This window comes from Gymnoscopelus microlampas, assembly GCF_963454915.1.
Source record: "Gymnoscopelus microlampas genome assembly, chromosome: 17".
Lineage (NCBI taxonomy): Eukaryota > Metazoa > Chordata > Actinopteri > Myctophiformes > Myctophidae > Gymnoscopelus > Gymnoscopelus microlampas.
In genome coordinates, this window is record NC_139954.1 from 26113687 (window position 1) to 26131186 (window position 17500).

General features: G+C 42.6%; 1 protein-coding gene across 1 annotated transcript in view; it reads right to left on the minus strand.

Moving 5' to 3' along the window:
• The window catches only part of plcl1 (phospholipase C like 1), an 84894-nt gene extending 78030 nt beyond the window's left edge, over positions 1-6864 (minus strand). The window contains exon 1 of the mRNA XM_084083862.1: positions 5894-6864. Within this exon, the coding sequence (XP_083939988.1) occupies positions 5894-6049 (156 nt within the window). The 5' untranslated portion in view covers positions 6050-6864. The remainder of the gene's footprint in view (positions 1-5893) is intronic.
• Between the last annotated feature and the right edge of the window lie 10636 nt (positions 6865-17500).

Sequence of the window (17500 nt, forward strand, 5' to 3'; positions counted from 1 at the left end):
ACCTTGAACACTGAACTCTTGAGAAAACACATGAGAGAAAGAGATATAGCCTAGGCAAAGAAGGAGAGGTTGAGAAAGAATCGGGCAGCGGGACAGAGCAAACAGGACCACATGATACCGTTTCTGAGAACGGCAAGTAAAATGAACCAAACAGTAAAAGTTCAAAATAATCTGGCTGTGCATCATCTCGATTAGTTTCGACCATATAATTGTAATGTCCCGATTACATCTGAGTCTGTTGTTGCATGTCAGCTTGTCATCTTGGTTTCTTGTCTCTCTAGACAACATCATGTGCATAAAGCAAAAATGCCTAAAAGAATAATATGTGCAATATGTACAATATGTATAAACAAATATACAACTTATGTCAAATTATGAGAGAGATGTTGTCGGTCTGAAAACAACAGCAACGGATATGGTCAGACAGAGAGAGAAAGGAAGACTAGAAAGCGCTCAGTGGGCACAATTCCCAGCCAGGAGACACACCCCAATAATAATACTTACACTGTCTGACACAGTAACAGACAGTGCCTCTCTGTGTCCGGTGCAGGGGCTAGATTGTCACATTTAGTAGGCTATCTAGTTATTACATTTAGTGAAACAAGGTTAAACTTTTGCGTGTACTGATACTTTTGTCCATTCTCCACGTTCATTTCATCCGTCTTGGTGCATGTTTTCTGAAAGCTTACGGTTATGAAAATGAATCGTCCACAAGGTCCAATATAGTGCAAAGTATGTGTGACCAATGCCGCCTGCGTTCTGAATGTATGCACATACATATACAGTACATTCACGGGAGTTATACATGGGCCTTTAATCCGATGTGTAGTCTCCCATGCACATGTGTCATACATACTGTAGGTGTGCAGCCTCCCTTTGTGTCACTCCCTCACTATCTGCCTGTAACTGTGTCTGTGGCACGCGTGCATGCATGCACACGTCAAAGATCTGCACTCTGCAGGGTATTGACACGTTTAGTATGTTGGTGTTACTCAGAATTTTACTTAACGCCATCTCTCTCCCATGCAGTGCACATGCGTACACACATAATCATTACAGGTTTGATGGCTGTGTGTGTGTGTGTGTGTGTGTGTGTGTGTGTGTGTGTGTGTGTGTGTGTGTGTGTGTGTGTGTGTGTGTGTGTGTGTGTGTGTGTGTGTGTGTGTGTGTGTGTGTGTGTGTGCGTGCGTGCGTGCGTGCGTGCGTGCGTGCGTGCGTGCGTTTGTGCGTGTGTGTGTCAGAGTGACTGTGTGTGTCAGTGTGTGTCTGCGACGTGTGTGTCAGAGTGACGGAGTGTGTCAGTGTGTCTGTGACGTGTGTGTCTTTGTGTATCAGTGCATGTCATTGTGTGTGTGTGTGTGTGTGTGTGTGTGTGTGTGTGTGTGTGTGTGTGTGTGTGTGTGTGTGTGTGTGTGTGTGTGTGTGTTCTGTGTCAGTATGTGTCAGTAAACGTGTGTGTGTGTGTGTGTGTGTGTGTGTGTGTGTGTGTGTGTGTGTGTGTGTGTGTGTGTGTGTGTGTGTGTGTGTGTGTGTGTGTGTGTGTGTGTGTGTGTGTGTGTGTGTGTGCGTCCGTCAGTGCGTGTTAGCGTGTGTCTGTGTACCACCTCATTTATACGGCGTTGAAAATCTATTCTTTTGGCAGTCAAACTACTAGACTAAGTAATCAGTTATTAACAGCGTGCGACTCTGTTATACGACTAAGCATAAATTTTAATCCTGCTCACGGACGCCTGACTGACACATCTACCACAGAGTGTTCTGCTTTCCTGCTTTGGCCTGTTACACAGCATGGTTTGGCCTGTTGCACAGTAATGCTATTTGCAAAGGGGAAAATTAATATTGCGTTCCTGGCTCTAATCTATTTAACTTGATTGAGATTAACGTCCCTCTAACTCATTCTAATATGCAGGAAAATGGCTCACTGACAGCCAGGCCAACGAATCCATGTGAGAGTGACCTGAATTACAATGTTACGGTATAAATGGATTGTATGTAAATTGCACAAACAGAAGAAACTTTTCAATTTAATTTCCCAAACTTTGACATATTTCTCATTACATTAAAATAGTAAACATACCTCTCTCTCTCTGCTTCTTAAATGTTTTTCTCTCCCTCTCACAAACACACAATTTCTATTAGACATAGACACAGACCAATTCTAAAACCTGTCAATTCATGTTTGCTACAGAAAAATGTAGCGAAGAGAAAGATGCTAAGGAAAAACATGAAAAGAGAGTTCAGATGAGCTGGCTTTCTGCATTTCAATGCATACTATTTTGCTTTTACTCTCTAAAATTCACTCTATTCCCCTAACGTGACAGCAGGGCTTCTCATACTAATTTCTTCTCAGTGTGGTTGGACACAAAGGACAGAGCTCTGATCGATCAGTTCACCCTTGTACTTTCCCTTTTCTCTTAGTGCACCTCTGCTGTAATGACAAATGATGTAGTCTGTCCACCAATTGGCCGTGACATGAAGGCCTACAACCATTCTTAAATGTGCTTATGCATGTGTACAAGTGTTTACATCATTTTGTCAAGGGCAGATTCGTGGCATTGAACACACAAGTCACCCTTGAATCAACCCGGAGATAACATCTCAAAATGTTTAACTTGTCGCACATTCCATGAAGCACATTCAGGCCTATATCCTTTCGCTGCTATTTAAACACACACAACGTCTTCAAAAAGTTGTTAAGAAGAGATATGCTCTGGCACATCTCTGGGGTTTCACATACAGGCAGTGACACACAATGTAAGACCAGTGCAGGCATGCAGGTGTATCGAGCTCATACTAATTTAACTCTAGTTTTGTACAAGTTACAAATGGATAATTTAACACTGTGAGGATTTTACTTTGTATAGCAGGGACATTATGGTTACCAGCATGTACCCGTTCAAAGGTCACTGGCTGTACAGTGGCAGCTTTAAAGTTGCAATCTGAAACTTATTTTAAATAATAAAAAGGTTATTTTAACCTTCCTGTATGGAAGTGTATGTTACAACAATATAACAAGTACTTCTGCAGCGGTTGAAGGTGGTCTCCCAACGTGAGATATCTAAACCCTGGTGTCAGGTAGGACATCTACTGGTTGACAAGTAGTACTGCCTGAAGCTTATGACCACAATATCTCCCCTGCCTAAGCAGGGATTTCCTCTTACGTGAACGGTAGAAATTTGGTTTCTCACGCAGAAGGCCTGAGTTTGAATCCTGTGCGGAACATAGAAATTACGAATTGCAGCTTTAATTGTCTGCATGTGGTGGATTAGAGGGGGGGTTTGCGTGTGTATGAGCAGGGCCGTCTGCCAGACGTTCTGGGCCCTGTGACAAGATATGATACCAGGCCCCTTTAAACATAAACTGAAAATGATATTAATACTGCGGGCCCCCATGTACAGTAACCCTCGGGCCCCACGAATCATTATCACTTTTCATGGCTCTATGGCAGCCATGTGCGTGAGCATGCATGTTCTCACTGGTAATCTGAGCCTTGACGAGGCAGGGTAAGACCACCTCAGCTTTTCCGTCATTTCCAGTGGGCTCAGCGGGCAGTAGGTTTCGATGCACAAAGGGGCTTAATGAGAGGGTGGGGACCCCTGTGTTGTTTTAGCAGTGTAGCAGTCAGCCACAGGGCTGAAGTGTGAACATTACCGCCACCACCGGGACTGAACAAAATGCTTCTCTAAACCCCTCCCAGTATATTCTACCAGACACTTCCATCTGACTTCAAATCAATATCATGATCATTTAAAACTTTTACCTCGATAACGATTAATGAAGGATTTTTTTTTAATAGTGAAAATAGCAGATACAAGCTTTTGTAGATCGGCAACTTTCGCTATTTTTGTACGCCAGTAGCGCCACCATTAAACAAAGTATAAAACATTGCTAAGTGGTTAGTCAGAGTTCATGCTAATAATATAAAGATAAGAAATAAAGTTTATCCCCGCAAAAAAATGTGCTTCTCGATTATTCAGTTATAAGTCAGTTATTGGTTTTAAATGTTGGTTTTGATACATTTTGGGTTAATTGCCCAGCCCTACTTCCATCCTATCTCTCCTTTTCACCGTCCCTCCCTCCTTCCTTCTCTTGCTCTCTCTTCTTCCTGCTTTGCATTGTGACAGCTGATCGTGCCTGTCACTGACATCGCCCCTCTCATCCTCACATCTGCTCTGCCCCTCCTTTCATCTACTTCCTGCCAGCAAGTCTCAGTGGCACAGTAATTGACCTACCCTGTGACCAGCTGCAACTTTCTTTAACGTTAATGTAAGCCCGGTCAACACTAACAGTAACACCAATGATCCCCAATCACAACACAACTCATTGAAACTTGCAACCACTTGCAACCACAGAATCCCAAAACTGTGCTGACTTGCAACGGGTCAATTCAGACAGGTTCCAATGAGTTGCGTTGCGAATCTTTGGTGTGGACTGGGCTTTAAGCAGCATCATACATACAGATAGGATTTCTGTTCAACACAGTGATCCTGAAGATGTGGTTCTTAACACCTCTATACAAGAGGTGGATATGTTAGACAAGACATGAGAGGTAGTGATTGTCAAACATGATCCCTGCTCCCCTCTACTCAGTGGGGTCAGATGACCTGCAATCTGATCACAGGTGACCATGGAAAAGCATGATCACACCAGGAGTAGGTATGTTTGTAGGCAAGGGTCCACCTGACCTCAGCAAACCACAACACGTCACCTGTCTGTCAATCTGCTAGTAATCTTAATCTGTCTGCTTGTCAACATGTCAGCTTGTCCAAGACTAGGCCAACCCCGCCCACACAGTAAACCACAGAGTCAGGTATATGACCCTTGTGACCAAGTGCATACATATGCCAGTCTGACTGTGCTTGCAAGGAAATATTATAGTGCAATACCCAGCCTGCTGTATTAGTCACACAATAATACGCAGGACCCCTGCATCAGTTTGTGCGTCAGAGCATTAACACAAAAGAATGCTTAGAAAGTAGGTTAAGCTTTCTTATGAACCGGAATTCTTTCACATGATGGCTGGCATGAATATCCTACAAAGAATGTGGTATGGTTACTTTCAAAACCATTCAAATGCGATGCCATTCAGATTGGCATGTGAATATACGCACGTGTGACGCGTTGAAGGATGTGGCCAGAGGATCACCCGGCTGGTGGCATGGAATGCGCTGTTGTCCAGTGCACTGACCACTGTGTACAGTAGCCAGGCTACATCTGGGCTCAGCAGTGCGCTGCATACAGCAAGTGTAGCTTGCCCTGGCCTGAAATAGGCTACTATTAAGCCCACTCTACGCTTTACACCAGTGGTTCTCAAAGTGGGGTACGGGGACCCCCAGGGGTCCTTGGGGGGGGTTCCAGGGGGTCCTCAGCAAAAGTAGTTAATATGGCGTCACAATCATTTTAACCACTTTATCTATTTATATGTTGGCTATCCAAAAAAGGCAGATGCACAAGCTCATGCACAAGTGTCACTTCGTGCCGTGCTGTGAGCTTGTACATCTGCTATTTTTGCTTCTTTTTTTTTTAAATATCAAAAAGTTTTTTTTATATAATTTAGATTTTTGTTTTCTCTCTTCTGGGGGTCCCTGGCACAAAACCTTTTCAGATGGGGGTCCGCGGCCAAATACTTATTAATTCGGGGGTCCTTGACATGAAAAAGTTTGAGAACCACTGCTTTAAAGTTTACACTTAGCAGCAAATTAAAATAAAACCAGCAACATGCCCTGCCGTCGTTTGATGTGAGATGAAGAAATGAACACACCTGCCTGCATCTATAGCCTAACTGACTGGGCACCAGTTTTAAAGCATTAATATGCCTTGTTTCTGGTTCAGGGTTAATCTAAGTGTTGGACATAACAAATGCAATATTTATTACATGTTCTACTGTCTCTACCTTTATGATGCTGCTTCGGCGCGGAGCTGCTTTCACCGACTCCAGGAGGATGGTGTCGGTGTCCTGACCTCCTCCACCACCGGGGAGGACCACGCCGCTCCGCCGGCCACGGGACGCTCTCGGCGGGATGAACTCGTCTTCATCGCGCTCCGACATGATGTCGACAAGAAGAAATTAGCCTTGGTTCTCAAACTTTGGGGGAGAAAATCAATCTAATCGGCGAACTTTCTCCTGGTTGTTTTTGGCTGCCATTTAAATGAGAGCTGGGTTCGTGGTGCGAGAGTCTGAGGCAGCACTTTTCTAAAACATTAATCCAAGTAGGCTAGGGGTCGCTCATCTGTGACCAGACCAGAAGAACCTGAACCAGTGACTCAAAGCCTCCTCAATTGTGTCCAGAGACCATCGCGACAAATGTTCAGAATCACAGTTCAGAATCCGTGGCTCAGTCTATTCAGCAGCTCAACTGAAATGAACAGAACATCAGCCCCACAGTCTTCTCTTTTTAAAAGCAGACCATTACACGCATGTAGCAACTTTGTAATGAACGGGGATTGATGATCATGATGGGGTGCAGCCCCCCTGGGATGTGTTGTTCTCCATGCAACAAGTCGCTTTCTCTTATTAGTAGTCTCTCCGTGAGGTGTGGGTCTGTGCGCTGAGATGTGTGCCGTCAAAACATTTACTTAAGAGTTGTAAACAACCTGTGGTCTTGGTGGAAAAACATGTGGCAAAAGAAAATACAAAAAAAAACTGGGGGGGGGGGTCTGGCTTGGATGTACCCAGATATTGGCGTTCCAAAAGCCTACCTTTTTCTCCCCAGATCGGTTTCAAAGTGCTGAAGAGGGTTCAACGCTGTGTGGTGCTCACTCACTCAGGAAGCGAGCCCTCATGTTCCAACGGTGTACACACTGCGTGCGCTGAACGGAGCCCGCAGCAGTTGCAAGTCTGTAGGTTACTACTCTGAGCAACAACAAGCCGACTTTTGACGAGAATGAGGAACACAACTGACAGCTGCACCGCCTCTCGTCCGTTGATCTGGCTTCATCCATTCACCCTGCTCCTCCCTCCCATTACTCGGGCCACAAAGCATGAGTGACGCGCGGTGGAGCCAATGCGCTCCACCATGTGGAGACTGGTGTAGTGGCTCCAGAGCGCTATGGGTGGAGAGGGGAGTGGTGGCTCTAGTCTGGAATGCCTCACTAGACTGGTCAGGTTCCAGATGTTCCCTTAGTTACGGCAGTGTGGTTCTCAAACTTTTTCACGTCAAGACCCCCAAATGAATAGCCTGTGTTTTTGGTAATGTCTTGTACATGTTAAAAAGTTTACCAAAAAAATTAAAATAACAGATCTACAAGCTCACAACTTATCACATGGCATTGATGGTGTGAGCTTGTAGACATGGTGTGAGCTTGTAGATCGTCTATTGTCAAATAGCCAAAGTCTAAAATAGGGTTAAAAAGTGGTTGAAGTGATTTTGATGCTATATTAACTTTTTTATTTAGCTGCAGAGTGGATTGATTGATTGATTGATTGATTGATTGAATACTGTAGTCAGAAACAGCACGAGGTACATTCAAGACATTTGGGCTAAAAGGAGAGCCCCTCAAACCCCCTCAAGGACCCCTGAGGGTCCCCGGATCCCACAGGTTACGACCCACCAAGCTACATTTTGACAAAATAAAAGTTGATCGGTATGGGGTCCACTAGCTGTTCGGAACATCTAGTGACTAGTGGACCCCATACCGATCAACTGGACAATGGGTCCTGGGAACATCATGTTCCCAGGACCAAGGTCCATTTATCTGGGCCGCATGACTCATCGCTACAGGCCAGCTGGACATTGTTTTGATTCAGAGATGTTTTTGTGTTCTTATCTTTTCATGCTGTTATTATGTTTCTTGCACACCTTTTTATCCTTTAATACTCTTTTTTGCTTGTTGCACAATTTTAGTTTTTCTTTTTGATGCTGTGTGAAGCACTTTGTAACCCTGTTTTAAAAAGTGCGAGGCTATACAAAGTATAATTGTGTAATTGTATAATTGTATAATAATAATAATAATAATAATAGTTATTATTATTATTATAGGCCCAATAATTATAATATTTATTATTGTTGTTATGTGTGGACGAATTGGCGTCATAACTGCACACATGTCATGAATTACAAATGTACGCTTCAATTATCTCTATGTAAAAACCAACAGATCTTAATGTGAGAACTCAAGTTTTATGCACAACCTTGCACATGATGGAAATCAGTAAGAGCGTATAGGAGCTTATTGCCACCCTCTACAGTTTACATGACGCACTGCAGAAACCGGTGGACGTGTGACTCCTTTCACTATCATCCTCAGTTAGAATGAAGTGTAACGGACACAGAGACGGAGGTCACTATGCACCCAAAAGAGCATTCTGCATAGGCTTCATCTCGGTGACGCACATGCTGCAAATAGCTAGGTTTTGAGCATCTAATAATACGGCATGTAGTGTAGGTGAAACAGTTTGAAGGTAACTGTGACTTCGCTTAAAATCTCATTTGCTCTATCCCACTTTTTTCGAAGGCCTATGAACCCAAGTAGCAAATCCCTTGTGAAGCCCCTGTGAAGCCTCGTGAGATGTGGCTCATGAGTGCACTGTGGAATGTCATCAGCCTGTGTGGGCTATTAGCGCACGGAGACCACCAAGTCACACCTTGCTGTGGGATGTCAGAATCTGCTATTTCTCATAATGTGCGAGAGTCTAGAAAGTCTGTGTAGAAAGCTGATTATCTAGGTCATGACAGCCTGCTCTTTTGCTGCATTGCTAAATTTACATTGTGAATGAGAATATGCTACTTATCAACTTATTGTGCCTAGTCAGATATTTACCTATGATTTTGGGGGCTTATGCAGTGGTGGCTTATGCAATTACTTCTGGTCCACATGGAAAATGGCTTCAACCTTCAAATGGTTTCTCAAGGTAACAAGATGATCCCATAAGCCAAAAAGTAATGTGATTCCTGGCCAAACATTAGCTCAATGGCCAAAGAAAGACATTCAGTCGCTGACCAGTCAACTCCCTCTGCTGTGTTTTGCTGAAACTCAAGTCTTCATGCTATGCTACCACAGTGGTGTGAGAAGAGGGACAGAGAGAGAGGGCATTTGTATGGATGGTGTGTGTATGTGTGTGTGTGTGTGTGTGTGTGTGTGTGTGTGTGTGTGTGTGTGTGTGTGTGTGTGTGTGTGTGTGTGTGTGTGTGTGTGTGTGTGTGTGTGTGTGTGTGTGTGTGTGTGTGTGTGTGTGTGTGTGTGTGTGTGTGTGTGTGTGTGTGCGTGTGTGCGCGCGCACTGCACAGGCTCACGTGCATGAGGGTACATATTTTCTTGTTGCTTTGTTGAGTTTGTCTGCTATCACCCTCAAGGCCTTGAAAAATCCTTCCCAATGCCAAAGAACAGCCCATCCTAAACTGCTACAAACTATATTTTCCTGCTCTCATTTTCTCTCTGTCTCTCTCACTCAACCTCTCTCACTCAACTCTTGTACACATACACCACTCACACAGACACAAACATTGTCAACCTTCGGCTGCACGTAAACATCACCATATAGCACACATATGGACTCTGTAGCACTCTCAATTGAATTCCCTCTACAACTTTGCAAAGTACAGTGGCTCTACATCCAGTGTTTTCATATCAAACATCTTGGGCCAGCGAGTTTAATCCTCATTCCTTTATTTACTTATACCATCAGTCATTTGAGACAGTTCTGGGGAACAGTTTTGGATTCAGGGTAAGACAGCCAACAATAATCCACTCCATGGGTGGCCAATCTTTCCGTAGCCTTTGTTTCCATTTCTCTTAGCCTAGTTCAAAGAGTGTGACGTCAAACACTCACTTGCATAATATTTAAGCCTAATATATACTTTGTAGAAGCCCTTAAGCCTAATTTATACTTCAACATATAACAATAATAATAGTGGAAAAATGTGCCGTTCTTCACTTGAAATTAACTTATTTTCTGCAAGTGACACTGTCATATATAAGTATAAATGAGACTTTACTTGTGTGGTTATAAATCGGCACACTAGTGATGGTCAGTGACAGCCCTGTACAACAACATCTCTATTGTTAGTTGTGGGGGAGCAAACAGCTGCTTCCATCATTATCCATTACAGAAGACATTTCACCAAATTGGGATATTTCTGCCAATGGCAGAAGAGTAAGATGGCTAATGTTGCTTTTTCACAGTGTTATAATAAATCCCCTCATAGAAGCTTCACTTACTCCTACTACATTCCTCTCTCTCTCTCTCTCTCTCTCTCTCTCTCTCTCTCTCTCTCTCTCTCTCTCGCCCTCTCTCTCTCTCTCTCTCTCTCTCTCCTCTACATTTCTCCTCTCTAGTCTACATTTATAGCAACTTTACTTTAGTAAGGTAAGCATGGTAATGAAAGCATTCACATTAATAAGCACACTTTGAGGTTCTTTGAAGGTACTTTTGTGCATGGGCCTTACATCAGTATAGGCATATATTCACATACAATTATGTACTGTACGTACATTTATGTATTCAATATATGTTTGTGTGTGCAGTCAGTATGTAAAGTGTCTGCTTTCCTTTTTTGGAAGTGCAAGCATTTTGTTGTGTTTCAAATTATTTTAGGGTTAGGGACATCACTGCCTACATGACCTGACTTTATGCTGTTATTTGGAAACATATGGACCAAGCAGCACTTTGTACATAGTGCACAAGGACTGCTCCCAACTCCTATTATTATTTTGCATTTGTCATTAGTTCTTATTTATTTTCATTGTCTCCGCCAGGAGACTATGTTTTCGTTCTCGTCCTTCCGTGTGTCCACCAAACTAACATTGGTCTAGCTTCACGTGACACGTGACAATATGTTGAAAGGGTGTGCTTTGATTGGCTAGCCAGACGCATGATGAAATAATTAATTTAGGTTAGAAGTAGTTTTAGTTTTTGGGGCGGTGTAGCCCCCTATAAGTGAGTTTTGGACACCGACCAAAAAAATTGTGTACCCCCTAACCCTTCCATTGTTAATGCAAATCGATACTTTTTTCATATCAGCCAATCACATTACAGCTAGTGTCATCACCACTAACTGTAATGTGATTGGCTGACTTTGCAAATTCAGGACTGTGATTGGCTAGCGAAACACATGACACATGTGCAGCCCTATGAATAGCAGTATGGACTTTAAAAAAAGTCATTTATCCTTTTTTTAAAGTGAGTCATGTTGTGATGACCACACACCGCCCACTTCACACTGGGTGTGATTTTTTATTGTAAAATTGATTAGTCGGTGGCAACATTCAACAAGGTCGGAAAAAAAACAAAATACCGATCTGCAAGCTCATAACGCATCACATCGTTAGGCGTTGTGAGCTTGTAGAGCTGCTATTTATGCTATATCTTTGAAGACTACAATTAATGATATTTTCTCTATGATTTTATGTTTTAGTTAGTTTTGTAAACACACAATACAGTTTCTGTTTTGTTTTTTTATATATCAGTTAACTAAAATGTTTTTTCAATTCTAGTTTTTGTTATTTCATTAGTTTTAGTTAACTAATAAGCCTTGTCTGAAGAAGTTCCTGCGAGTATTCTGGAGAAGGGAGAATATCCCAGGATAATGGAAAGTGAGGGCCGTGGATCACAAAGGAGAAAGACTCCACCCAGTTTCGTATCATCTCCCTGCTGTGTGCTGAGGCGAATTAAGGTCTTCTTTAGTGCTGTTTCCAATCCTCTGTGCACGTACCTGGCCAAGAATACATAGCCTACATTGAGACTTCAGTCCAGATGGGTGGCATTTCAGGGATGCCAGGCTGTCTGGAGCACACTTGTCTGGTGACACAGCTCATCAGGGAGGCAAGCGAGAACAAGGGCAAACTGTCAGTGTTGTGGCTTGACCTGCCAAATGCATATGGCTCCATTCCACACAAGCTAGTACAGCTCACACTGCCCAAACAGCAGCAGAATCAGAGACCTTTACTACAACAAAATGCTATATATATACTTTGTTGGTTCCTCCTTTTTTCCTCTACACCAACTCTCTAAGCCGAAAACAGCCGATCTAGATCGGTTATTTTCTTGGAACTAGAGGTTGGGGCCACTAAGCAGCCCTCACACCTACGTTGCACCACCGATCTGACCGATATGCCCATATATGGAGATCTCTGTATCTCTCTATATCTGTCGGTTATTTTCCTATGTCCATGCCCCCTTTTGTGCCCATATATGGAGCTGACTGATTTGTTTGCGCCTGATGCCACACATTGATGCCACACACACTGCATTGGGAACTCCTTATATTGTTATGGCTGAGTCATAGTGACATGAGCGTGATGATGGCCCACGGCCACCGGTCCTCCCATTAGCCATTTTAATATTTTATATATTTTCTCTGAATGTCCACCTATTATTATGACATGTCCAGATGCTATGCTATAGGGTTCATGTGGATGAGGATGAGGGTCTCTTCAGTATAGCAATTAGATGAAGTTGGCACACGATGGAGAACAGCTTAATCACACAGTGCACACAATCTCTGTGACACTGACCTTGCCATGAACATGCTCACTAAGTCTGCTGATCCGGAGTGCAGAGGGCCCGGAATGAATACCACTCAATGGCCACCACCCATCAGGGCATTCATGCATGATCTGACAGTCGCCACAGAATCAGTCCCAGGCTTCTGGTGGATTCTGCAGGGGCGCGAAAAGCTGAGTGTGCCCGGATGCATTTCAACCCAGCCAAATCATGATCTATGTTGGAGGAGGGTGTATGATGTTGAATGAAACACCTGATGATTGACCTGATGAGTGGGCGTCTGAGAACTCTGGGCACCATTTCTTACAAATATTTATTTTATGTGTTATTTTATATTTACATTTATTTTATTAATGGGGGGACAAATACATATAATCATTTGTTTATTACATTTAAGGCCTAATATTTCTACAATTGCTACAAAACCTGTGGATAGCCAGTCATTTTGGGCATAAACAAGAAGGGTATATTTAATGTCTGATAATTCATGTTCAAATCATGCATACTTAACATTATTTCAAATTACGACACTATCCAATTCCTTAGGGTCCAGGTAGCTCAGTCGGTAGAGCACTCGCCTTTTGACCACAAGGGTCATGGGTTCCAACCCTGGGCACCGCCACGTATGAGTATAGTACGGCTTGGGTGTGGCAAGTCGTGCGGTAAGTATTGGGAGCTGATGGTGGGTGTTGTGCTCCACCTCAGAAATCCATCTCCCAGAGATCTAGCGCATTGCGAAAGGGGGATAGACAGCCGCACTCTGATTGATACCGACAATAAGCCTCTCCAACCTACATGCCTTACTTCAATTTCTCTCTCTCCCTCTCTGTAAATTCAATTCAGCTTTACTGGCACAACAAGCATTCTTCTGTTGCTAGAACAACAATAACACATGATACAAAAATAATACATGTCATACAAACAATGCAATCAAGATAAGACAGTCAAAAAACTAACTAACGGATAATAGGCTACTGAACCTGATTTGTGTGAATAGACTACAGAATTGTCCCTCATTTTGTGGCTTGCTGCTACATACTTTGTTGCCCACTTTCAACAGTTGGCTCTCTCACCTAATAAGTAGGGGATTGCCTGGGCGGGTCAAATGCAAAATATATTCTTTTATCGTTGCTGTTGGGTCGAATGGAAACCCGTATGTCCAAAACTGCTACTTTTCAGGAAATGGAAAAAAGGAACATGCATGCTCCAATGGATCCACTTACCCACCGCCTTTGAGCAGACAGGTCTGTCTATGTCAACCTTTCTCGGTAGCCAGGCTGTGCTCACTGAATCTGTACATTGTTTTTCTCAATGTGTTATTGGTCAAATATTCTACACAGTGTAGGCTACTGTCTATTTTGAGCCAAATAGCATTGAAGTTTACTTTCACATACGTTTCAATCCATTTGGTTTCATAAATCTTTTGTTGATTGGTTTTGTCGAATTTCTTGAGGAAAGATGTCACGGTCCTGATGTTGGTATTAGTGGTGATAACGGTTTCTAATTGTTATCAATTGAGTGTCAGCTCCTGTTGACTGAGGTGTTCATCTCTTGGCTTTTGGGGATTTTGTTTTAATGATAACATTTGGGGTCACTCATTCTTAAGTGTTTCCAAAATGTAATGGCTCTTTATAGAATGTGAGGGGGGGTATTAGCCTAATTCTGCTCTGGATGCATAGTTGGGAGTCTACCTCTGGAAGTCTATTCTCTTAAAAAGAACTCTGCATACAGGCATTCAATTCGTTGTTTTTCCCATTTTTGAGGGAGAGGATCACTGATTGTAATATTTTGGTCTTATTTGGGATGTCAGCAATGCATGTGATAAGGTTTTGATGGCATAGAAAGCTGTTCTTGCCCTCTCTTTCAGTTTATTAATGGCCAAGTTATACTTTCCAGTGGAACTGATCTTCAACCCTGTGTAGTTAGTTGATTGTCAGATTTTAGTTGTTGATTACTTTTGATATCGGCATACTAAATCTGCATATTTTTGCATATACTTCTGAATCCTGAAATACACAAAACTGTGGGGGGAAAAGATTTTAGTTGTTGAAGTCATTCTTTGTTCCCTGACATCTGGAACTTTTTAGTTCATGGGTAATTGCCAGGGCCCAGTACTGACAGTACTTTTTCAAGCTTTTCTCTTCTCTATCCCCCCCATCTCTCTCTCTCTCTCTCTCTCTCTCTCTCTCTCTCTCTCTCTCTCTCTCTCTCTCTCTCTCTCTCTCTCTCTCTCTCTCTCTCTGGGTCAGACTGACAGCATTTTACACCTGCTCCCTCAGCACTTGTTTGCTCAAATGGCTGTTCCACAGCAGTTGGTATGAAACAGAAACCTCATTGTTGTGTCCTCAGCTTATGAAAGACAATATTCTTCCTTTATTTTTTTCATGATCTAATTACAAAATAACTTTTCATTATATATGATCTGATACTTCACATTTTACATAATGTATTATAATCTGTAAGTCCTACTGCTGTATATTGGTGTACTCCACTTTGAATGAATATCAGAACTAGTATACTTGTATTCACAAGATACATATCTCTGCTGTCCGGCAGGAACCAGCTATCTCCACCCCTTTGCTAGAGTTTGCTGGTTTTGCAGAAAGTTTGAGGATCCAATGGAGTTAGCTGGTTTTGTCAGAAGAACTTTTTAATACTTTTCATTGGTTCAATATTGTTTTTACCAACACGCAGACAGACGTAAAGGGTGTTCAATAGCACTGATTTATGGAAAAAAATGCAAAAGCGGAAAAATGGAGTTAGCTGGTTCCTGCCAGACAGCAACGATATGTGCAGGAATTTGACTGGCTAACACACAGAGCTATAGATAGCTTACACTGTTATTACTATTTTGTGAAAGCATACCACACAGACCACAGAAGCCCATGCAGTGCAAAAGAAGGACATATTTTATGAAAGGCTTGAAAACACGTGCTTTTGGTTTTCTTTATTTTGAACCTCAACCTTATGCAGAAATTAAACAACTATACAAGAGTATACATTTATGATGAAAAAACACAAAGGCAAAGGGTTCATAGAGCAATCGCTCTCTCTCAAGTCATTTAATTTCCATCCTGTCTAGTCAAGTGAGAAACTAATTGCGACTATGATGCTAGACACTAGATGGCAGCATTAGCAAATGAATACATAGTCATCTTTGGTTTTCTTGCTTTTCTCCATTCAGATGGACCACATGCCTATGTTCCTGTAAATGTTAACCCCTCTGCTATCCATATGTCACTTTATGGCTTAATCAGAAGGTTTACAGAGCAAAGAATTCCCCTCACATCTGTGACTATACACCAAAGAAGACAATAATTAAATCTGTATGTCCAGGAACCCTGCCATGTTCAGTATTTCAAAATGTAATCCTTCTTCACATACGTCCTAGTTTAACCTTACAGGACAATGTTTTCAATGTTGCAGAGTTACATTAACACATTTTGCTATGTAGCCTGCCTTCCATTTCTCTGATACTGTGATGATGTGATAAACTCAAGCTGAGAGGAGGATATTCCACAGTTTCATAGGTCATCACATGTGTTTAATGTACTCCTGTACACACTGTCCAGTTCCTTCCCTTGCCGTGATCTGTGTTTAGCCAAGGAGGGCCCCAGGTTTCCTTCCCAGTGTGTCTTCAGTCGGGTGGAGCTGAGTACCCGAATGACAGTGGTTTCCTGCTGTCTCAGTCAAGTCCCTTTGATTTTTTCCCCCCAAATTGGGAGTATTCCTTCATCCCAAAGACCAAATGCATTTAACAACATGTGTCACTTATTAGAAAAATCTTTAAAGGTTAAGAAACAAAACGTAGAAGGGACAATAGCTGGCACAGTTCTCTCAGTGTTTCTACCAGCTCTATTCAACCCTTCACGATGGCCATAATGTGAAAAAAAAGGAAAAACGTGCAGCAGCAACACTCTCAACACTCTCAATACAACATGTTTGACTATTACAAGTTGTATTAATTGTGAAATGAGCAGTGGCTCAGGGGTAGAGTGGCCGGGTAGAGTGAACTGGAAAACCGCAAGGTTCCCGGTTCGATCCCGGGCTGGGGCGCACCCCTACAGTTAGTGTTGATGTGTCCTTGAGCAAGATGCTGAACCCCTAATTGCTCCCGATGAGCATGTTGGTGCCTTGCATGGTTTCCTCCGCCATCTGTGTGTAAATGGGTTAATGGCACAATCACCGTAAAGCGCTTTGGATAAAAGCGCTATATAAATACACCATTTACACAACACAACCTCACAGCATAACATACCATGACATAACAGAATATAGTGGAGTGGAGTAGATAGAACTCAAACTCTGCAGGTGTTTTCATGGCACAGCTGGGGCAGGAGGAAACCCACTGCACCTCACACAAAGGGATAAATATACATACAGTCATTGTACTTCTCCTTAGCTTTCCTCTAATAATTCCCTCCATCTTGCCAGCTGCTTCCTTCCTCTCTTTCCTTTAATCCATTCAGACGACATAACTGTCCTGCTGGATGGAAAGCTCCTTGGCCTTTCAGAGGAGCTAATCTATGTCTTATTGTCAGAAACTAAGTAACTAAAAGACGAGAGGAAGAACATGAACGGGGCATTGTTAAACAATAATGATCCACAAGTTAACATCCTCTAACTTCAACAGTAACATCAACGTTTTCAATGCTCTTTTCAATGGCCCCAGATGCAGCAATAAATTGAGATTTGAAACGTATCCAAATGTGTGGCAGAAAGACGGTGTGTGTGTGTGTGCGTGTGCGTGTGCGTGTGCGTGTGCGTGTGGCAGACAGCACCTGTTGTGGTTTATACATACAGTCTAATTTATATCTCATTTTACAACAGTGTCCCTCACCAAAAATAACTGATTTCCAAAATGCAATGCATTAAATGTTTTGCTTGAAAATCAGTTCTTTTCATACCTTAGTATGACAAAATATAAATTAGGCTTAAGGGTATGCAGCTGGCATTACTGGCTCATCCCCCAGCTGCTGCTGTTTCAGTTAGCCTTCATGAAAAAAAACATGACTGTGTGTGGTGTGTGTGTGTGTGTGTGTGTGTGTGTGTGTGTGT